General features: G+C 39.1%; 1 protein-coding gene across 8 annotated transcripts in view; it reads left to right on the plus strand.

The window, feature by feature from the left end:
* Positions 1-24,046, plus strand: part of LOC102228572 (FERM domain-containing protein 4B-like) — a 54,717-nt gene that overhangs the window by 22,918 nt on the left and 7,753 nt on the right. For all 8 annotated transcript variants that reach the window (XM_023324615.1, XM_023324608.1, XM_023324610.1 and 5 more), the window contains exons 3-14: positions 128-222; positions 346-438; positions 1,480-1,564; positions 3,324-3,380; positions 3,691-3,713; positions 11,707-11,790; positions 15,348-15,413; positions 15,879-15,936; positions 16,755-16,841; positions 22,272-22,348; positions 22,715-22,853; positions 23,873-24,002. In XM_023324615.1, the coding sequence (XP_023180383.1) occupies positions 128-222; positions 346-438; positions 1,480-1,564; positions 3,324-3,380; positions 3,691-3,713; positions 11,707-11,790; positions 15,348-15,413; positions 15,879-15,936; positions 16,755-16,841; positions 22,272-22,348; positions 22,715-22,853; positions 23,873-24,002 (994 nt within the window). The remainder of the gene's footprint in view (positions 1-127; positions 223-345; positions 439-1,479; positions 1,565-3,323; positions 3,381-3,690; positions 3,714-11,706; positions 11,791-15,347; positions 15,414-15,878; positions 15,937-16,754; positions 16,842-22,271; positions 22,349-22,714; positions 22,854-23,872; positions 24,003-24,046) is intronic.

The following is a 24,046-nucleotide window of genomic DNA, read 5'->3' on the forward strand; positions in this document are numbered from 1 at the left end:
CACACTTTCGGTTCTTTTTCAGGGGAAATGGTTTGGTTGACCGGGAGTTTAACTCTCTCACACATGCCGATCTGTTTTCCTTCCTTTGTTTTCTGCTTCCCTTTTATTTTGCCCCGGACCCCCGCAGCCAAAGCTGTTGTCTCGGGAGCTGCTGGATCTGGTGGCGTCTCACTTCACCCTGAAGGAGAAGGAATACTTCGGCTTGTGCTTCATAGACGACATGTGAGTCCGTTTCATCTCATTTGTAGGGTGTTTGAATTTTCTTTAATCAGAAACGGGAAGGAGGAAGGAGGCTGAGGTAGCAGCATAGCGTGAGATGTGATCTATTATTTTATTGCTGCTCAGTGGCCAGAATAACTGGCTCCAGCTGGATCGTAAAGTGCTTGATCATGCCTTCTCCAAGACATCGGGGCCACTGGAAATCAAGTTTCTTGTGAGGTGAGTATTATCACTCTCAGAGCTTGCCAAATGTGAACCAATTGGATGCTTAGGCAAAAAGCTGTTCGTCAAAAACCTTTGAGCACAGTAGCGTAGAGACTGCGTGATGAAATCAGGTTCACCTTCAGAGTAGATTGCGGAGACGTGAGCCACATGGTGGGCTGCAGACTTACTTCTGTTCTTTGAACTTTACGATAGCCCAACTCAAACTATGGTTTTCAACATTTTTTTTTTTTACATATAGAAGTTTGAAAAGTGTGGTGGAAGAATCAGCAGGACAAGTTTGTTCTCCCCAAAAATCTGCTACAAGAGTAACAAAAAAAACAACAGCAACAAAAAACTGCGCACCACCCTGAACACGGCATTCCTATTTTGGAAACGGGCGGTGGCAACACTTTGACTTGAACTGAGAAAAAAGAGAATGGAGTAACAGCTTAAGAAAATGTAGTTAATGTAATCAAATTAAGTTTGACAAAGATCATTTATTCTTGTTTGTTTAACAACAACTTAATAAATTGTGTGTTTACTCGGGTAAACTTCATTTGTCTACTTGAAACAAAGCTTACTGGTTTACTTTTTTTATTGTGTAATCCCAATAAAGAACACTGGGGTGACAGATATGTGATTTACACTAAAAATGGCACAATATGACGACCACAAAATACATATATGGATGGTCATATGAGTAAATAACTATATAATTTTTTTAATTTATGAAAGTGTTTCATACTTTTTTTTAAAATCATCAAAAATATATGAATCCCTTCATAGATCAACACCCCAAACTGACCCTTTTCTCATTTGTAGTAGAAGAGCCTTGGAAGAAGGTAGTGCTCCTTGGAGATTAGTAACATCAATCAACCAGCAGGTGGCGGTGATGTAGCACAATGAATGTCATCCTGTTAGATTTCCAAACAATACGGCCAGATTTAAACAAGATCATCTGTGGATCAACACTTGCACATAGATAAAAACTGAGCTTTTATTTATTAATTTTTGTTGTTGTTTTGCTGATTAAAAAAAATATATATATCTTTGCAGGTTTTATGTTGTGAAGATCACCCTGTTGAAAGAGAATACGACCGTGGAGCTTTTCTACTTAAACGCTAAATCTTTAGTGTTTAATGTAAGTGATTTAAAGCAATGTGATATGTATCTGTTATGTTTGTTTAATGTGGAATGTTTTTTAATTAAATGTCATTGTGCTAATAATCTTTTTGGGTGGGTGCCCTGTGAAATTATTGAACATTTGTTATTCATAAGAATGCCTATGGGTTTATTAATAACTAGCAGTGGCATTAAGCAAAAAAAATCTATAGAAAAAACGTTGCACAACACAAACACAAGAAAAATTTACCCCACAAACTTCAACCCAACTGATGAATTTGTGCTCTCGGGGCAGAAGTTGAGTAGTTTTTTATCAAACTATTGGTAAAATTTATGACCATGCTTGTTGGACTAGCCAAGAGATAAATAGGAGCCTCATCATTCTTTACAAACCGCCATTTTGAACTAATCAACAACTTCATGAGATTTGACTGAGTCCCTTCCACAAGATGACATAATATGGTGAGATGGTAAAATAATGCTGTCCAATAGTAAGTGGGTTGTGTTAATGATGTTGAGTTTGTCCAATTAGCGCTACATTAAACTTTTACTTCCTAAACCTAAATTTGGCCAAGTTAGCACAAGTTAGCATTAGTTACATTCAGTAAGACTTTGGATTCTTTGACATTGTCTGTCAACAAAAGTCTTATTAGATATAATATGTTGGTTATCTTTCCCCCCAATATGGTTATTTCACTTGAGAATCAAATAAAAAGCATTTATTTCAACCCAAATATTGCTTGTTTTATTATTCCTGGTTATAGTTTTTTAAAGCCATTCTTCAGGCATAAAATTCCAATGGACGGATTTCACTTCCAAATCATCTATAGACCTTTGGAAAGTGAAGTTACAAATTTATTTCGAACATGATAGAAGTATAAAATCACACACATGAACTAGGGATGCAAAAGATACGTATTTTTGTACCTCAATTATCTTAACATGCTCGAAAAGGAGTAGGACGAAGTAAGAAACTTATGAACTCCTACCAAATAAACTCATACAATATTCTAAGATGGACCTTCATTGTTAAATAATTAAGCATTTGTCTCAGAAATCGCTCTTTAAAAAGTGTTTCCAAAGTTTCTCAAAATTACTAAATACTACATGCTTTCTTGTTGCAATTGGGTGTTGCATTTAAGGTTCGAGAGATTTTATAGCAGTTTGCTTTTCTTTTTAGTAAAGTAGAAGGTAAAGATTACGCTCTAAAGTCCGAAACGTGCAACAACATTAAACTTTAGAAAGTTATGAGGAAACGCAAGTAAACGTTTCTGGTTTGGGTTGTCGATAATTAATCCTTAGTGAGTGGAAATAAAATTTTTACGAGACGCACGTGAAGGCAGCATGAGATCAAACGTTGCAGGGTGTGCAGTTTGTTTCGCGGGGAGAGCTGACTGGTCGCCATGGGAGACGGAGACTGTTGAACCTGCTTAGGGACCGTACCACTTTACCGAGGGGGCTTTAACTCTGAGCAGAACCTTAAACTAGTCCGTCAGTCCCGCATTGTGAATTTTCTTTTTTATTTGTAATTCCAAGGTAACTCAGAAGAAGAGAATAGACAGTTAAAACCTCTTCATAGCCGCATGAAACACCGAAAGGTTCCTGCCGCGGTGGTTCAGTCGGTAACGGTGGGACCGAGGTACGGTCTCGAAGTATGGGACGGGAGGGTTTTCTCACGAGTCAAGTGTTTGAGACAGTCAGCGCTGTGTGTGTGTGTGTGTGTGTGTGTGTGTGTGTGGTTTTAAAAAGCTTGCTGTTTTCGCCTCCTTTCCCGACAGGAAACCATTGAAGTGGAGAGCGAACATGTTTTCAAGTTAGCCGCTTTCGCATTGCAGGTAAGAAAGAGTTTTTTGTTGTTTTTTTTGTCGCAGCCTCTCTTGGTTGTCATGTCCCTCACCCCCTACAACGTGAAAGAGGACGGACGTAACATTTGAAAACGTTTGTCTGTTGGGGTCTGTAGTCGGTTAACTCCTCTCACAGGAGTTGGAGCAAAGCCTTTAGAAAAGAAAGAATAGGAAAACACAACTTGTGTAATGTACATTTAGATATCCAGCCATCTGTGAATATTTCTGCTCGAGCTTTTTACTGGTAAAGTGCTGTTTAATCCTGTCTTCACTCACTGAATTATTCCCATTTTTTTTAAAGGAGGCCAAAGGAGATTATTCCAGGTAAGAAATTCTTATTTTTCTCTCATAACTTTAAATGCATTGCTTTTTACAGCCATGTTTCATTTGTATTAAAGTATAAATACGATTTTCCTGTTTAAATAAGCATATTACCTTTAATTAGGCAAAAGGTTTCCTGTGCAGTGTTGTTTTAGTTTGGTTTTTTTAAGACTATGTGCAAACAAAAGTATTGACATATGCTGTTAGTCAATAGGATTACAGAGTGGAAACAAAAGCCCTGCACAATTTTCAATGCGTTTGTACATGTAGTGTATGAGGAAGCAGTGTTTGGTCTGCGCTCTGTAATATCAGTAATAGCTGTCTGTTAATGTACAACCTTACTGGCTCAGATTTCATTGTAGAACTTGCGCTCAGTTAATAATTGCCTTAATTTTGACTTGTGACATTGAGCCTTATCCCTTGTTGGCTCTCTGCCATCTATTTGTGGTCTACACACTATGTTCACAGTGGCTTATGAAAGTATTCACTCTCCTTGAAGTGTCTGTTCATTGTAAAAATGCACAGCATTTACAACCCCAAACCAGTGTATTTTAATGTGATTTTTATGGGATCAGTCAATGCAATGTAGTTGCATTGTTATAAACTGGAAGAAAATTGGATCAAATGTATAATTTTAACAGGGCCTTCTTAAAAGCATCGTTTGGTGACGGACTGAGTGTAACCTGCATATATATTTGTAGAAATGCAATCATCTCCAGGGTGAAACATTTAGTGGCAGCATCATGCTGTGGGGATTCTTTTCTTTTGCACTGACAGGACGTCTGGTCGGGGTTCATGGGAATCTTGTTAGAGCTTGATAAAGGGCCATTTTGGAAAAAACCCAGTTAGATCAGAGGTGCCCAAAGTCGGTCCTGCGTGTTTTAGTTCTCTCCCTGTTGGTAGTAGCAACCTTAAGTTCTCAGCATGTCAATGTTCTTCTTATTTCTCTAATGAGCCATCATTGGATCCAGGTGTGTTAAACCAGGGAGAGAACAAAAACATGCAGGATGCCGGCCCTTCAGGACCCCCTTTATGCACCACTGGGTTAAAGGCTGCAAAAGTATTCAAGACTGAAGTAGTCGCTAAGCAATAAACCAATTAATTGCATGATAAATTAAAAGGAGCTTGATCTTTTCTATCCTGGTGATTAATATATTTTGATGGTCAATTTCATTCATGATTTCGGTTGTGTGTGGTTTATATTTGGTGTTTTTTTATTATTATTTTTTTATCCTTTTTTAGTTTTTGTATATTTAAAATATCTTCCAATTCCAGGTTACAAAATTAAACTTAATTGATCTATGAGATGCTGAATTTGCAGTATAATGTGATTGTTGTTGTTTCACTTGAAAATGGTAATATTAAAAGCAATATTAATGATTATTGTAATAATTTCAAGGACAATTTATTGTCTAATAAAATTTGTTATCACGACTGGCCTAGTTGTCGTGGTCAAATTTGTATTTAAGAAAAGTCATTTTCCTTTCATGTCACATTTATTGAGCACTACTTTGCCTTGGTCAAACTTTTGAAATTTGTTGTTTAAAATGACAAAATGTGAAAGGGTGTTGATGGTTACAAAGAAAGAACAAAAATGTAAATTTCTAGATGTTCTGAAAATAAATAAATAAATAAAAAAATCTGCAGCTGTTAAACCAAAACTTGCTTCTACAATGTGTTTCCTCAGGGATCACATGAGTTATAAAAGGACATCCCACCTTCAACATGTGGAGTCCACTCAATTGATTTCAACACGTTGTGGTTGCACAGCCTCTTACTAAATGCCACATACAGTTTAGGAGACACGTGTCTGGACAAAAAGGACGACGTGTGCATGATTTGGTCGATGCCACTGGTGTTAGAGTCCGTATGAAACCTCTACTGCCTGTTCATTAGTGATGATGTTTTCACAGTTGACCTGCTGATAATGTTTGGTGGTGGTTGTTGTTGGGGTTTTTTTTCTTTTGCCAATCATAGAAATGAAGGGCATTATCTGGCATTAGTAAACAGTGTTCTGGCTGATCAGCCGAACCGGTGTTGTCTCTCTGCCTCAGAAGGCTTCTGTATTCATTATGCAAACACAAGCATTTGTCCATGGTAAGGAATGTTGTGCATGTAGCTGCGAGTGACGAAATGTGCAAAAGTGAAAATGCAGTTTGTCCTCTTGTTACACCATTGCCTTTTGTTCTCCTGCAAAGAGGAAAAAACTTGGCAGCATCTGCTTGTGCTCATTAAACAAGCACAACTGAGCTGGTGAGTAGTTAGTACGCATCCCTGTAGTGTGTTCACTCAGCGTTTTTTATTTTTTTAAGTAAACTCCTCAGCTCCAAAGGTTCACCCTGTAACGGCTGAACTTTCACTTCATGTGGGAGTCGGGATGGGCTGCACTTTTTCCCCGACTCTGAAAAGACAATAAACGATGAGACGCCAAGTGTTCTGGTAAAATTCATTAGGGCGGGGTTCCATCCAGACCAAAGCTGTCGTTGTCGGCTTTTTAATGTTCTTTGCATGAAATTATTTAAGTTTTAGACTAACACAAATCACCACATTCCTCTGAAAGATATGGAAAAGTAAATATGGTTTTCAATAGTGTTCTGTCCCCTTTAATCTCTGTGAAGTCTGCAACTTTAACTACACAAAGAGCCTTTTCTGCCCTCAGTCCAGCCAAATAAAACAGCTGCCAATGTTAATGTTTTGAAAAAAACTCAACCTTCATTTCTGATCAATAGAAAATTTGGTGTAATTTTTATTTCTAGTTTTAGGTTCTAAAAATTTAAAACCTTTCGAAATAGAGTGTGGATACATTTGTTTCTATGGGAAAGTTGATTTAGTTGTAACAAAAGCGTAGATCTAGTTAAAGACGGAAAGTTCTCATGTCTTCTTCTGAGATTTTTGTGTCGTTTCCTTCAGTAGTTCTTGGTGCAGCGCCACCACAGGCTGAGGAGGGAACAACTTTTTCAATTAGTTTGGATTGTTTGATATAGCAGCAGCTGAAAATGTAGCAAATGTTGTAGTTTTGGTTCCCAATCAAACCAAGTGTACTGGACTATCTGGTTTGAAAACACCCGAAGGGTCTATCTGTCGTGGAGGTTCGGTGCAAACATTCCATGAAAAAACTGGAAAAAGTAAACGTACATTTGTTGATATTGATTTATTTCAAAATATTAGTTATAAGTTTTTAAAGAGCTGTTGTGGAAGGTCCAAAGAGTCACAGATTGTAGCTCAAAACCTATTCATGTTAGACTTGCAGCGGCACTTAAAGTGAAAGGCTGATCTTCATAGTGTTGACTCGGTAGTGCTGAATACAGTCAAACTCCACAATTTTCAGACTTTTATTTGTAAAAGCTTTTAAAGCCATCATTTTCATTTTCTTGCAATTCACAATTACATGCTACTTTGGTGTGGCCTGTTAGATAAAGGCCCAATAAAATCCTGACTGAGCTACATCAGGATTGTTGCAATACTTTGTTGCACGAAAGTCCTAGGTTAGAATCCTGGCCTCAGGTTTTTATGCAATGAGTTAGCAGATAGAAGATGAATGGATGAATTGTATTGTAATATACTTGCATACATTGCTGGACAGTAAATCAGCAGTATACCAATCAATATAATATCAATAGAAAATTTGTTTGAATATTCAATAATTTCACTGAACTCCTATCCAGAACCACACAGATTTCTGGGGGATGTAGGCTGAAGAAAGGCTTTAGGCACTCAACTTCTCACAGCCAGCTAAGCAATGTGGGTGTCATCAACTAACTCACTCACTCTTTGGTTACCTAGCAACAACCTGTTGAGTAATTTGCAAAGCTGAAGTTTCAGGTTTTGCCACAGTGCATCATAACTGCTTAAATATAAAAACATCAGATATTTAAAACAAAATAGTAATAACCAATAATTATCGATATCAACTGATATGAAACGCTTACATTCTGATATGTTTTTCAGCCATACGGTAATAGTTTCTACCATGTAATCTCATATTTGCCTTTTAAAAAAACTTTGACTAGGTCAAAATACAAGAAAAAATTTTTTTTTCTTGGATCCCCTTACTTCAGGAAACAACACTGTCCTGTGGAAGTGTTTTTCACTCTCGTCAACTATCCTCTTTTATCCCGACTTCTTGTGAAAGCAGACCCAGTGAATTCCCCGTGAATCATCCAGTCTAAATACGACTCCCCTACCCCGTATCCACGGCGGCTCCTACAGCAGGAGATTAGCTGTGGAGGAGTCGGGGAGGTCTCCTTTGGCTTAAGAGGGATGAGCCAGACCCACTGTCCAATTGCAGACAAGTTGGCGTCGAGGGGCCCGACTGTAGTCGTGTTATTGTTGTGTTGCGGCCCAACATCCCCCGCTCCACACCCTCCTCCCTGCTGTGGGGCTGAATTAATGCACCGCCAGGTTGCTCGTTGTTCTTTATCTGCATTGTCTTCCGGTGCTTTACTTATTTACGCTTTACTGCTATTGGTTTCACCACCTACCGCTGTAGTCCACAGCTGAGTGCAACATGCTGTATCTCTTCCGTGGGGGTTGCTTTAAGGGATTGGGGAAATTGTAGGAAAACACAGGACTGATTGATGCCTTTAATCACGCCTTAAGAGCAACCAGGGAATTTTTTTTTTCTTATTCATGTATAATTGTACTCACTCTCAAATATAGGCTTCAGAAGTTCGTTTGTCCCTACACACACACACTTATGTATACGGTATATATGTACTGTATGTATGTATCTAGGTGTGTGTGTGTGTGTATGTATATATAAAATTATCTTCAGTAATTCAAAATTTCCCACACATGGACTGGCATTCCACCCAGTTCTTGTCCACAGTTCTATTTGCAGGTGTGGCCTGTAATTAGTGGCTCATTCACATCAACCAGCTCTCTCATTGTGCTCCCTCTGGAGTCCCCCTGCTTCCCCCCACCAAGTCTCAGCCCTGTGAAAGAGCTGACACATGAGCATTATCTCTCCCACCCTGGGCAGACTGCGCTGGGCCGGGCTCTGCCCCGCCGCACCGGGCGTAGCAATTGCCCCCATGCTGCTGGAAGATAACAGACGTAGTAATGAATTCCAGACTGCTGACACGGCAAACTCTGCCGAGTAGTAGATCACCCCAACAACGCCGGGACCAGAGTGCCCCGTAAAAAACGCACGCCATCAAAGAGGCAGCCAAATGCCGTGGCAGCAAAACTCAGCCAACCAAGGAGAGGGAGCCACAGGGGAAAGTGGCCTCAAGACGGCTTTTTGTTCAGTAAGCTGGTTCACATAACTGGATCATTATATCTCTGGTCGACCATGTTGGAGGCGATGCTAAATTACATCAATGAGAGATCAATTGAGGCTCATAAAGTAAGCTTCAGGTCATTCACCTTTTACAAAAAAGCACTCTGGCTTGTTTCTCATGGTGGTCTGAGGAGGCAGCATGCGGTTAGTGTGGGTGGGAATGAGCTTGACTCGGTTGGAAGTTATGCCACTTCACGGTTTCCTCTTAGTGGGGTTATGAATGTACAATTTTATCACATTATGATGCACATTTTGTGCCATTTATGATAAAAACAACAATAAAATGTAAACTAAATTTAAGACGGTCACCTCTAGGGGTGGGTAAAAATTAGAGATGCACCGATCCCTTAATGATATCTGTAAATTGAAAATACAATATTCTATTGTTTGTGCTCTGAGCAACAGAAATCTAAATATATTTTACATAAATAGAATTCCTAACTTTACTTTCTGAACCATTTGAAAAAACATTTGTTGTAGATGATTTTTACATGTTTGACCAACATGTACAATGGTTTATTTAACATTGGCTGTTATACTCCTAATTGCATTGACTGAACCAATTAAGGTTGAGTTGTTTGTACATTTTTGTCCAAGCTTTTGAGGTTATTGGTATATGTAAGCATGCTGTACTGGTACATAGTTTTCAAAACATTTTAAATTCAGTACATTTGTCTGTTTATAAAAAATAAAAACATTTTAAGTCAATTCAGTGCAGTTTTTCTGTGTTGGATCGATATTGGCCTATACTGAACCTCAGATATCTGTATCGGTATCGGATGTGAAAAAAAGTGGATCGGTGCATTCCTAGTGAAAATATCAATTCATCAATGCGTTGCAATGAAAATTTTTGTTTTTCCAATTCAATATCAATTTGGGTGAACCTGTGAATCTCACTATACCATCTCTGTCACATATGAAACACCTGGATACAAAGTTGTGAAGAATTTAAAGGAATACAGAATCAAATCTAATTGTGACCCAAAGAATTGAAATTGACTTGAATTGTGAGGTTGGTAACAATACCCAGCCCTAGTCTACGGGATTTAAATCCATCATTGTTTACATTCAGAGGTTTAGACAGAGTCTCTCCAAAAATAAAACCTGTTACTAAAAACACAGCTGACTGCATTGGTTACGTCACAGCTGTGGTGCTCATGAGCAACACACAATAATTGCACTCCATCATATTTTGAAATGTAAACACAGCATTCATTGATGCTGAATAAACAGTGTGAAAATAGTTAAATGACAAAAATATGAATCTCAGTCATACAACTAGTTTCCCTTTTATTGTAACAGGAACTAATTCTCATCATAATAGTGGTTTTGTTCCTTTGCAATGCTCAACAGCCCATACATCTTAAGTGTATTTCACTGAAATACTATAAACAACTGATTTTTTTTTTCTCTTTTTTGGGGGGTGTAATTTTAATTTTGTTTAAGAAGAAACAAAATATAGTTCATAATATTTATTATGACACAAGGAATACAAATCAGGTTACTTTCTTCCTGTAGAAGTGTTGGTGTTTTGTTCTTGTTTTAGATCAGGGATGTCCAAACTGCAGTCAGGGGCCAATTTGGTCCCAGGGAACTAATTTTGTATGGCCCACCAGCACTGGTAGTTGAAACAACCAAATTTTTGTTAATTTATTCAACCTGACTAATTGCATTTTTGGTATGCTTAGCTTATAGTAGAGGAGTAAAAAACACTCTAGTATAATTTTGTGTTTGATTTTTTTTGTGATGTTTTAAGCCTTTTAGGTTTCTCACTAATAAATACTTGTCTATGGGTGCAGCTGGATAAATGCAGCTCTAGTTTAAAGCGCTTTGAGTGGTCAATTTGATTAGAAAAGATAAATTCAGACCATTTACCATTTAGGTTGTACCACACCCTTGATGATTAGCTTATAAGCAAAAACCAGAACTTTGAGGATTTCCAGGACAAAGATTTCCAGGACTTTGAGGATTTTGAGGATTTTCAGATTGTAGTCATCATTAGTAATGACTCTCTGGCAGAGCAGAAGGTGAATTAATATATTCTAGTCATTAAATTTTTATTATCTCTTAAATACTATTTCACTGCACATAAGATCAACAATAAGAATATTACTGTGGAGAGCCTGCAGGCTTAAAAGACCAATTTTTTCCATGTCCTTTGAAAGGCTCCTGATGAGTTAAAGCCTTTGCATGCGCCTTTGTAAATGAAGTCTGGCATGACATGAGTAAGAGTCAAGTTTTGCCTTGGCAGCCAGTGCTTCTCTTTATAAAACCATAATAAAAAGATAAAAAACAAAATCCTGTCGATCCACCTGCCCACAAAGGTTCACAAGTAAGAGTTATTGCTGCCGTGCCTTAAGATAGCAAATCAAAACCCTCGGAAAGTGGAACATGTGGAGAAAAGGTCTAGTGTTTGGACTTGGTTTGAGCTCTTTTGTGTAAAGGTTTACCTTTTGCGGTCCACATGTGCATGTCAGGCTCTTATTTTAGGATCATAAAAGGATGTGAAGTGCCTTTGACAGTAAAGGAAAACCTCCTGTAAAGACTTAACGCTTGTTGGCAGGCCTAGATCAGTCGAGCGGCGGTTTTCATAGTTGTGTTAATGGGATTTTTCCTGCAAGTGAAGATATAGAATAATATAATGTGAAAAAAATTTGAAAAAAAAACAACATTTGGTATAACATACAGGAATGGTTTCTGTGTATTTTTCCGCAGTGCTGAGACTACAGCATCGGACCTAAAGCAGCTACCAGTTCTCCCCACCAGAGTACTGAGGGAGCATCCATCGCTTAACTACTGGTAAGATACCTGATCACGATTTCTCTTTAACAGCTACAGTAAGCAGCATTCAGAATCCATTTTTAGCCTTCCTGAATGAGTGGTTTAGAGCTGCAGTAAACAATTATTTTAGTAATCGATTATTCTGACGATTTATTGAGTAATCGGACAAAAAAACTGGAACATTTTTGCAGATTGTTCATTTGACTGCTTAAACCTATTTGGTACAATATTTAAAGTACATGTTTTTCATCTTAAATGCAAAATGTATATATTTTTTGTACAGTTTTGGCTTAATTTCTGCTCTGAGGTCGTTCTTTTAGCACGTTGGCATGTTTTAGAGTCTGATTATTTGATTACCAAATTAGTTGCTGATTGTTTTCATAATCAATTCATCACGATTAATCCGATTAATCATTTCAGCCCTGCAGTGGGCTGAAACTGTGAGAGAGCATGTCCTGTTGAGGATTATGGTCTTAGTAATGGGCTCCATGTGTTTTCCTGAAACAATTCAAATATTCACCCTCTCTGTTAAAGCTCCAAAAGGCTGCTGTGTCAGCCTAAAAGTACAGACGAGCTGTTTTCATAGTTAATAATACCGTTTCCCTCTTAGCTTCTTGCACCTTAACAGTCACACAGAAACTCAAACTAACTAGCTTAGAGTTTGGTTAACTAGCCTGCAACATTCAAGCCGAAGTGTGTTGTTGTCAGGGTTCATTCAGCTTTGAAGTGTTCAGCCATGTTGATTGGAAAAAGGTCACATTTCTGAGTTATAGCCCGGCAGTCACCGGGCAGGGCTGATCAGAGAGCTTCCAAGCCTGCGACCAAAACAGCAGACAACAACAGTTGTCTCTTCAACATGATGACCTGAACTGCACCACTATCAGCAGCTTCCACTTTTTGAGCCAGTCACCTTGGTTATATTTGAAACGATCTGATTTAGTGCACAACTAAAAACAATACATGAGCCTGAAATTACATAACTCAACAGAAGTACAGCACTTCCCTCATCACTAGTATTTACTATGAATATGTGTCAGACATTGTACGTCGCTCACAGCTGAAACTTTATCTCTCCACTCATGAGGAGGAACTGTAATAAAATATCTTAAAGTAGATTATTTGGAGTTTGGAGTGTTGACAAGTTAGCTGATTTGGACAAACTGAGTAAAATCTGTTTAGAAATGCTTTTTGATGTGTATTTTTAGGGCTTTATCTTGTAAGAAAATTATAATTTTACTGTAAAAGTGTCATAACATATTGCTGCCATATTGCCTGCCTTTATGTTTGATACGACAGGCAAAAAGCAACCCTAGCCCCTGCTGATAATCATCTTTATCCAAACACTCCACTGCTTGTACGTCATAGGCCGATCATTAGCTTTAATAGAGATAAATTGTAGTGCAAGTTTATTTAATACATTTTTGTTAGGTCTAAATTACCTAAACACAGACACAAAGAAGAGACAAGAGTCAGAATTTAGTTTTACCTGCAGGGAGAGCTCAGTTGAAACCCAGTTACAGATTTCTGCCTCTGCTCTGAAGCTTCAACTGAGTCTTACCCTGCTTTTATTAGAATTAGGAACACCCTAGTTACATGACAGTGTGCAGCCCTGAAGGGAGGGGGAGCAGAAAACAGCTGCACACTCACATGAACACAACTCATTCATACAATCTTCAAAAGCATATTTCATAAGATAAGACTATAGGTTTGCAGTTCCTCTAGGCAATCAACGCCGGAATGTCTCGTTCATGGTATCCTCCTTTTTCACTCCTCAGCAGGCCGCTTCCAGAGTTTCTGCAAACACTTCAAAACACTCAAAGCACATCATTAAAATGTAAATACAAAGATAAATAAAATGGATGATATTATAAAATAAAGGTAAAGCAAATAAATGATAATTAACTATAAAATCCTTCCAGCAATTTTTTATTTGCTTCAGATATGAAAATTGAATCATGTATTTTTTCTATTAAAATTGAGTTGCACTGTCATCTACAGAGAACCTTATGGGTTAGTCATGACAGAAAGTTGAATTGGCAACCCCAAAATGTGACAGGGTGAGTAACAACTGATTTGTTTCAGAGCAGCCCTGTCAACTCTGAGTTCAAGCGGTGCCACGGCATGTCGTTACGTAACACTTAGAAGGTCACATCAGCTTCCAATCAGGACCGTTTGAACGTTAATGAATTGCTGGAAATAGGATCGAGGATTGCTACTCACTGGGTCTATCTGAAGCCTTTATTTCATCAAGCTGTTATCAGTTCTGCTCACCCGCTCCGCTATGAACACATGCAGACACACACATGTGCTAAAGATGTGAGCATGTTTTCTCCAACATGCTCACAATAAAGCATTTCCACTTTATTGTTGGTATCTACCAGATATTTTTAATGCTTACATCATGTAAGGCACAGCGCTTCGGGTTTATACATGGTCCACACACCGTGATAAATAAAGCCAAAATAGTGTTTTGTTGTTTTGTAAAACTTACAGTTATGCTTTGTGCCTGATACATTTAAGAACAGTCATCTACTAATGCTGAGTTTAGGTTTGATACTTCAAGCATGTCTGCTTTGAATGCTGTAAAATGTATGTGCACAGACAAGGAGCCATAGCAGCCAATACATCGTGTTTTTTAAACTGTGAATGTCATGTTGAATGGTGAAAACACTAACTGAAATTAGTTGAAGTGACATATCTGTTTGGCCAAACCCAATTAAAAAATTTTTAAAAAGCGCTGAAAATGCTGAATATTGTCTGTGATATTGTTTTTCTAGGTATTCAAAAATTATATTGTGTTATTATTTTTTGACAATATTGTCAAAAAATATTGACAATATCGGCCAAAATCAGAATCGGCTGTTCAGGGTTTTTGAAGATGGATGATCAACCATGACACTGCAATCGGTCAGAAACATAAAAAAAAATCCCTAAAGTGCTGTTTTGATCACGTTTAATGACTACAACTCAATTGATTTAGACATAAGAAATAAGCCAATAACTTAAAGGTGAAATTATTATGATCTCATCCGTTTAAATAGAAGCTTGTAGGTCAGGGACTAGTTATAAAATCCACAAAGAAGCAGGTCTCTGTGTTTACAAACCTGTTACTAGGAGGATGTTTTTGTTGTAAAACAGCTGACTACACTCTGAACTTTAATTACATTTATTCATTAGACTGGGAGGTGCTGAGAGGTGCTGGTTGTCTGAGGCACTCCTCCGACTCTCCAATCCACACCGCCACCGTTGATTTGCAAGCCCTCTCACTGAAATCAAGCAGATACGTCAGAGCAACTTCCTCATTGGGAATGAGCGGAGACATCACCATACATCTACTTTTATCTTTCTGTCTGAGAAGCTGCTCTGCACTAATAAAAGCTGATTACAGTGAGAAGTAAATGGGAGGCATTAGCATGGTTAGTAGATGAACGTTATCAACGGGCTAGGCTGCATTTTCTGCATGAGCGGACTGAATGTGCTTCAAAGACAGAGCCCTCGCATAACAGTCCCTCTGTGGCCACAATCTGTTACACTTGACGGATTATTCATTAAATGTTTTATCCTCTCATTCGCAGTGAGGAGAGAGTGATTGAACATTACAAGAAACTCAAGGGAGTGACCAGAGGACAAGCCATCGTAAAGTAAGTTTGGGAAACAAACAGAAAAGACTGTATGTGTGGTGAAGACGGACAGTGTTGCCTCTGTCTTTCTCTCCTTAGAGTCTGCATGTGCTTGCACCTCTTTAACCTCATGTCTGCACTGTGGTGGCTGCAGTTAGAAGAGGTGGCTGTCAGCGTGCCAGACTGTCATTAATTAGAAGGCTGCTTCTATAGTAGGCAGCCTGCCAAGCCTTGGGAAGCATGGAAGTCCTCCATCGTGCTTTCCCTGGGACCAAATGATTTCTGTCCTTGAACTGATCAATGGACTCTCCCCTCCCTCTGTCACAGCCCCCAAAGCAAATCGATCAGCTTGTCATTGTAAATGACTGCGGTCTCTCAACGGCTGGATCTTAAATCCCCGTCTGTCAGTTGCGGTACAGATATCAGGTGACAGTGATGAAGTGTAAGTAGCTGAATTTCTGTTAACCTATTCCTCTCTCGCTGTAGATATCTGGCCCTGGTGGAATCTCTGCCCACATATGGAGTTCATTATTACCCCGTGAAGGTAACAGCACTGCCCTAACATACAGCGGTCCAAACTTTGAACAGTCATACATTACCTTGCAAAAGTATTCATATTAGCTTTGCACCAATCTGATATTAATATCTGCATCGGTCCAGGTAGTGAAGAAAATTCTAGATCAGGTATTGGTGACAATGTCTTTTTTTTTCTCCACATAACTTTGCAATTAAAAGAAGTGGTGCCCATCATCTTTCTGACCCTGCTAATGGAAAGCATCCCCACAGCCTGAAGCTACCACCACCATGTTTTAATGTGGGGATGGTGCCAAATGAATTGCAGTTTTATCAAACTTCATTTCGCATGAACCCCAAAAGGTTTAAGACTTTTTTCATCTTCTTCTACATGTTTTTTTTATATATATATTTGGCAGCAAACCTTTAAATGAAAAAATACTATGGCTTGTTTCTTCTGCCAGTCCTTCATAAAGACCAGATTTGTAGAGTGAACGACTCATCTGGTCTCTGCAGCTGAATTTGCAATCCTGAAACATCTGTACGAGCGTGGTTTAGTGAGTTTTAGGGAACGAAGTGATCTGCCTTTCCCCGACCAGGCCTTATTAACTTAAGGTGTTTTGAAAAGATCAAACAGCCACGTTAAAATGTCTCTGTCAGCTTAGCAGAGGTTTTTTGGGGGGGTTTTTTGTACCTCTCACGTATTTGATCTCTTCTGGTGTTACCATTTCTCTGATCTTAATGAGATAATAGCTTTGGTAATAGGCCTCCTTTTTCAGACTACACCAATAAAGCTCGTTCTAATGATTTCTATGCTTTGTGTGTGTGTGTTTTTTGTTTTTCATACAGGATAAGCAAGGAATACCATGGTGGCTGGGAGTCAGCTATAAAGGCATCGGCCAGTACGATTTGCAGGATAAGTTGAAACCAAGAAAGGTAGAATCGTTCACAGCTGCTGTATTTTTCTCATGTTTCCCAACTTTCATACCTCATTGCTTAAGCACTTTTATTTATTTATTTTTCCCAAACCAATTTGAGATTCGGTGTTACAGTTATTCTTTGATTACTTTAAAGACAAACTTATTGCTGTTTTCTAACAAACCACATTCAGCTCTGGACACAACAGATTACAGCAGATTAAGGAAAAATATTTAGCATCTCTAAAACTCCACATTTCCTGCAGGAACCGCTGGAATTATCACACTTTTTGTGTAAGAAGGTTAATGATTTATCAATACGGCTAAACAGGCGTAATTTGTGTCTCTGGTTCCCAGGTTTGGAGGAAGAGGAAAGCAGACGGAGAAAAATAGTTTAGTGAGTCACCGTGTCCTCGGTGCAAGGCTGTAAAGTGTCAGAGCAAACACTGAGAGCGTCAACAGCAGCACAATGATTGGGAAATAACTCAGCTGGCCGAGTTTAGAAAAGCAATGCAGGAGGAAAGTCCAAATGAATAACACAGAGTTTACTATCATTTCACGTTTTAAACTGGGATTAGAATCTTATCAGAAGTATTTGATGAAATACACCAGAAATGTGTGGTGAAGTTATTCCTTCCCTTCTGCCACAATTTTGTGTTAATTTCTCCTGAGCCGGTTTCATTAGACTGAGCGCTGCTGCTGCATGGCAGGAACCTGTTGACGTAGCAGGGTGTGCTGTTATGCTGAAATCTGAGTCATTAATGGGCAGAGGCACAGCATGCTGCTCCTCCGTTCTCCTCCTGGATGTGTAATTATGGCGCTCCATGGGAAGCTGTAGAGCACTGGGACAGGTTTGGCCCTTTGCCAGCTGTAGAGGAAGGAGGGCAGGGAGTAGGTAAGAGCTGTGGGACAGCGGTGAAAGTCTTGGGGTGCTGGAATGGTTCGGAGAAACAGACTGTTCCGTTTCTGTCTCCTCAGCTCAGTGCGGTATCGGTTAAATTAGAGTTTCCTGGGCAGCACAGATAGAGCCTTCTGTTTGACCCGAGTCGTTCCCTCTTGCCCTCTGGCCAGCCCCTCTCAGCAGGCTGCATTCATTGTTGTAATCTGTCTGTTTGGGACTCTGAGAGAACACAATTGATCAAACAATACAGAGCTGTTATTTGCGGTGGCCGGGGATGCTGACATTGTCCCGTTATTACTGGTGTAAGGTCGCATTGTCCTGTTTTGTCCTGTTTTTAGATGCATAGAAAGTAGCATTGTGCTACAATTTACATCAAAATCAAGTGAGAATGCTTAAAAAAAATCCACATCTGGTGTTATCAGATTGTGTGCATTGAATCTTGATTCTAATTCATCATTTAGAATGGGGGATCATTATTTTGCTTTTCCAATGTTGGTCTTTTTCGTCTCCGCCTTGAGGACTTTTGCACCTGCTTTGGGAGCTGATGATTGAAATACATTTTCTATAATCATAGTTTTATGTTGCTATCTAACGCCATGTTCACCAGCAGGGAGTCGCTTCCTGTTCTGTAAGAATGATCAGAAGTTTGATGAAGCCTGATCATCAGACTTCATCAGAGGAAGTCTGGGTTTTCTTAAAGCTACACCTTTACTGATATGAACATCCCGTTTACAAAGCCTGCGCGTCTAAAACAGAAAACTAGACAGAGTTAGAAGGGAGCTTGTGATTTTGTGAGAAAGTAAAGAGTTGTAGAGAGTCTGACTCTTAACAAAAGTGTGAATAATGAAGGGACCATGTTCTCTAATGTTTGGCTAATTTATCTGATGGTTTCCCTCTTGCCGTCAGGATTTCACAACTCTTCGTCGTGTGTCATTCTCTGGAAATGTACAGTGTTGCCATTGAGCAGGAGCTGGTATGTGACGTGCTATGCGACGGGTGGGGTCGGTCCTACTCTGCACAAGCAAGTTCCAAAACGACCTTTGACACATTTTGCATTTTTGATCAGTGTCTTAAATCAAACATCTATATCTGATTTTTCTTTGGTAGACTAGTTGCCCCTGGGGGGTCCTTGGGTTGTTGGGTGTGAGCTGGATTGAACAGGCTGATCCCATCTAAAACCACAGGCATTTCTGGCAAACGGCCACGCTTCTTTAATTAGACGTTTAGCAATTACAAGAGAAACGTAATCAGAGCAGGAAGATGCATTTTGTTTGCTGTTGTCTTGTGCTTTTGGGTTTATGAAAGTTATTTATGTAGAAGTGACGTTGAGTCACGGAGTGATCTGTTGGACTGTTTCCAACTGTCCAACATTAAGTCTTGTGACTCAAGAGTTTGAGGTGTGTCTCACCGCTGACACGTCGCAACACCAGCTTTTCTCTTCACAGCCGCCAGAGCTCATTAGTTTCACAGGAGTGGAGTTTCTCTAATGATATTCTGATCCACTCAAGTGTTTATTGTTCTATTATCTGTTGGTATTATGTAAATGATTCAGAGGGGTAGTAAGCGGGATGTCTGAATTGGTGTGAGAATCCCTCACAATGAGGTGCATCCTGCTGCCTGGTTCCTGTGATTCATTAAGTTAGACTGTTTTTATTTTTAGCATTATTATTATTATTATTATTATTATTATTATTATTATTATTATTATTATTATTATTATTATTATTATTTCAACAGTAGTTGAATGATTAGCTCAATGGTGCCCAATCTTTTTGCACTGGAAACCAAAATTGGCAAATTTAAACTACTGTGGCCAACCACAAAATTCATTCAATTAAAAGTGCAAAAAAAAAATTTGTTTTCTTTTTTTTCTTTAGTTTTACCTGCTCAAGAAAAAAACTATTTTTTAATTAAATTGGCATATCATTACAGATCCAAAACCTACAAAGGGCTCCAGACTGTCTTCTTATTAAAAGAAAAAAAACATTTCCAAATTTTTGAGGTCATCAGCTGTTTTCTGCTTTGTTTGCCAAAGTTTAACTATTCTAGACTTTCAGTCATAATGGTCTAAAAATCCCTTAAAAATTATTTTAAGGGTGACAAATGGCCCCTGGACTAGACTACAGTAACAAATGCCTTCATAAAGTATTCAAACCATTTGACTTGTTCACATTTTGTCACATTGTAACCGCAAACTAGTTGATTTTATTGAACTTCTATGTGACATGTAACCATTTTAACACAGGAATAGACCTTGAACCGGGCCGGTCCGCTGTAGCTCCGGCCGTGTGTTTAGTGAACCTCCGTCTCAGTCCCAACTCCTTTGCATGGGCTCACAGAATTGCTCTGGAGTTAGTAAGCAAACCCAAAATATCGGCATCGGCCGATGTTAGTCATTTTTAAACATGTAAAGTAGGGGTGGGCATTTATTCATTGTGAAAAATTAGTTTTGATAAGGATTTTTTTAATATCGTCTTGATAAATTTAAAGTAACGATGGTACAAAAAAAAAAGACAAGCAGCAAACCTGAAGGTATTATCAGGGTCTAAAATGTTATTTTATCTCTTTTCTTAACTGTTCCACAATAAATAAATATCAGTAAATTTGAAGATATGATTAAATGCCCTTCTTGAAGTGGCATCTTGAAGAAGCACATGGTATTTCAAATCCGAACTTTCTTCAAGAACAACATTTATGTTTGTGTTGAGGTGAATACAGTCACAGCCACACAGTTATCTAAAACCGAAGTAATAAATGGTTTTTATCATCATATCTATCGTTTTCACAGTAGTAACACAGAATATCATAATAACAATCTAAGTCCATGTTGCCCACCGTTCCTTTAAAGTATTTAAAACCTAGGTGACCAGAAGCAGAGATGAGTTTAAATGCCTCCAAACGAGGAAGTGTCCCGTTCTAGTAAATACCTGCACACAACCTGCTCATCAGGTCTGACTGAGAACAAGGAAGAGGAGGAGCAGATCTGCGCTCCAGCCCACTGGAAAGCCAGAGGCAGCCTAAGGTGTTGGTGATGTCACAATGGGAGGGGGCTGAAGTTCAGGAGGGGGGGAGTGGTTACCTCAGCTGAAACTTGCAACACCTATCTGGATCCCTGAGAACAGACAAGAGAGAGTATTGTTCGAGGAAGCTCTAGCCCTGTGGGAAAGTCACAGTCAGAGGATTGAATATAAAACCAAAGAGAATTCCAGCAGGATCCGACACAAAACACCCGCCGCGGTAAGACTTTGAAACTTGTTGGAGTTTTCTTTTTGAATCCTATCTTAGTGACTTTAGAGAGCTCTGATATGGATGGTGTTTATCTCTGTAGTGCTGAGATAAGTTCGGAGTCGCTGGTGGTTTAAATATAGCCTTTGAGAGATTTCTCTCCAAAGAAGTCTTGAAAGTTTAGCCCTCCTCGCTTGGTATGAAGTCAATTTTAGGGTTTTGGGCCTACAAGATATTTTCCTGCCAAGCGTTTCCTGACCTGCTTCAGCATGCACAGCTGGTTTGGGGACAAAGAGAGGAGAGCGAAATAAATCGAGAAGCTGGCTCCCTGCCTGGCTAGGATCGGCTCCCTGGAGCAGGAGATGTTCACCTGGCCAGCCCAACCGGGACTCTGACCCTCCTTAGTTACAGATTGTTTCTTTTATTTCAGTCATTTTTCACCTTCCCATACACAAGTCGAAAATTTAAAAAACACACAATCCTGAAAAAACTAAATGAAAAAAAAGGCAGAACTGATAAAGAAATAAGCATTGCTTAAATAACTCAAAGTGTCGACTAAATCTGTCACCATAAGCAATTAAGGAATTATGATAGATTAAAATGAGGTCAGTAATTTTCCATCTAATGATTGATATGTTTTCATGGTCAGTTTGGTTTGCTTTGGCAAACCCATCTTATGTATGATTTCAGTGGCAAATGGTTTTTATTTCCGTTTAATTTATTGTTTTTGGTCGTTTTATTTTCATATTTAGAATTCCTGTTCCTGTGCTTTACAAAATGAAAGACTATCAGTTTTTGAGAAGGCAAACTTGTGCTATTCCAACACATTAAATGGTCTCAAGACAACAATATTATCGTTAATCACAGTAACTTCTGGGACAATTTATGGTCCAGGAAGGAATTTGCCGTCTTGACATTCTCCAAGGAGTTTCAGTTGAATCTGTGGACAAAACTCGTAAAATAAAAAACAGTCACAATCAAACCTTATTGGTTTGACACAGCTTTTCACTCTCATAGAAATTGTGTGGATGGAAGTTTGCACTGACACCTGACTATCTGCTCCGCTGTTGCAAAACAGCCCAAGTTGCTTTGATATTTGCTTTTTCCTCTGGTGTTTGTTTAGGAACTTCTTCCCTCTCATGTGACGGGACTTGAAGCTCTGCAGAGTATATTTGTTTAACATCCTCATGTGCATCAGATGACTTTGAATGTTTACATTCTGCAAGCCCACTTTTCAGTCAGTGCTCCCGGCTTGTGTGCTCAGCCGTACGTAATGCCGCTCCCTCTCTCTCTTTCTTTCTCTCTCCGTCTGTTTCTTCGCAGTTGTTTCAGTGGAAGCAGTTGGAGAATTTGTACTTCCGGGAGAAGAAATTCGCAGTGGAAGTGAACGACCCGCACAGGTCAGCAGACGGGCCGCTTCGCTTGTTCTTTTCTGATCCGCAGTGGCTCGTCCTTCTTGTTCCGTGCTCCTGTTTTAGTCGCTGCCCTCGTTTCAGATCTCTCGTCATTGTGAAGGGCGTCTGCAGCCGGCTTTATAACCCACTCTTGATGGCTTATATGTTTTACTTAGTTGTTGTTTTTTGCTGCTTTTCAGTAGTGATTTTATTATTCTCATGTTGCTTCTATCAGGTTTTAGTTAGAGGTTCTCAGCTACTCAAACAGTTCTTGTTACTTGTAGTAAAATTTATTATTTCCTCTGTTGGCTCTAATTTTAGTCAGAAAACATTTTTGAAGAGCAGGATAAACATTTCTTTCTTCCTGTGCAGAAGAACAGTGACCAAACGGACTTTCGGACAAGCCGGCCTGGTTATCCACTCCTGGTATGCCAGCCACTCTCTGATCAAAACCATCTGGGCGATGGCCATCAGTCAGCACCAGTTCTACCTGGACATGAAGCAAACCAAAGTGAGTTTCTATGGTTTCCAGCTTGAGCTGTGTCTACTTGTGTTGGTTTGGCTTAAAGTCATGAAGTGATAAGCTTTGAGTGTAGTTGTCCAGGAAGAAGACACTGAATGACCTAATAAGGATTTTCCTGAAAGCCCAGGTGTGTGTTTGTGCACGATGCAACTGTTTAGTTTTTGGTTTGTCAAGAGGTGTGATTCTACAAGGAAGTTCATTTTAACTGATTTGGTCAATAGGTGATTTTTATTGTAAGTAATTTAAATATGACATAAATATAACATAAATAAAATAAAATATGTAGGAACAGGTAAAAATGTTAGTGTACAAATTAATCTATAGTCACATGATAAATCAAAATGAGTTGGATAATATCCAGTCTGAAAATGAAATGGTTTCAAAACATCATTATCGTTTATCGCAATAATTTCTGGGATAATGTATCGCCCAGCCAAAGGTTTATCTAGTTATTCCTACCGGAAGTAATTTGTCTTCTAAGCAGCAAGGAGACAAAATTAAAGAAATGGTCTTTTCTACTTAATGTGGAAGGCATGTTTGTGTTCAGTATTGCTCAGAAAAAGGAAAAAAAAACAACATTATTTTCTCTTTGTATAGAATTTATATAGTTGTTTCTTATTAGAAGTTAAGAGTAAAGCTGCATTTATATTAGATTTATAATAAGCTGTAACTGGTTCCGCCTCTGAGGTTTAGTCTAATTTTGCTTAATAACATTATAACGACACAAAAAAGGAACAGCCTTTCTGTTCCATCCTGCTTATAACAGAGATTAGTTATTTATGTCACAGGTGGAGAACATTGTCGAGAACAGCCGTAGTCGAACCGGATTATGCTATCATTTCAAAACAAATTGAACATGTTGTGTCAAAGATCAGTTGAAGAGCAACCCTCAGGCCACCTGGATGATCCAGTTTCCTTTGAAACAGCTTCCTTAAAACGCTCCCGGTCCCAGTTCAGCATGGTTTCTGCTCCGGCTCGTTCCATCCCTCTGTCTCTTCTCCTCCCAGTCCAACATGACCACAACCAGAAGCTCGAGCGACATCGCCGTGGACCTCACCGAGCTCAATATCCCGCGGATCAGCAAACTCTCCAACGACCCGCTCATCATGGCCAGCAACGGCAGCCTCATCTCCACCGGTGCGCACAGCTCATCGGCTTCACGGCAGGTTTACGATTCGATG

The sequence above is a fragment of the Xiphophorus maculatus genome, chromosome 20 (genome assembly GCF_002775205.1).
Source record: "Xiphophorus maculatus strain JP 163 A chromosome 20, X_maculatus-5.0-male, whole genome shotgun sequence".
NCBI lineage: Eukaryota > Metazoa > Chordata > Actinopteri > Cyprinodontiformes > Poeciliidae > Xiphophorus > Xiphophorus maculatus.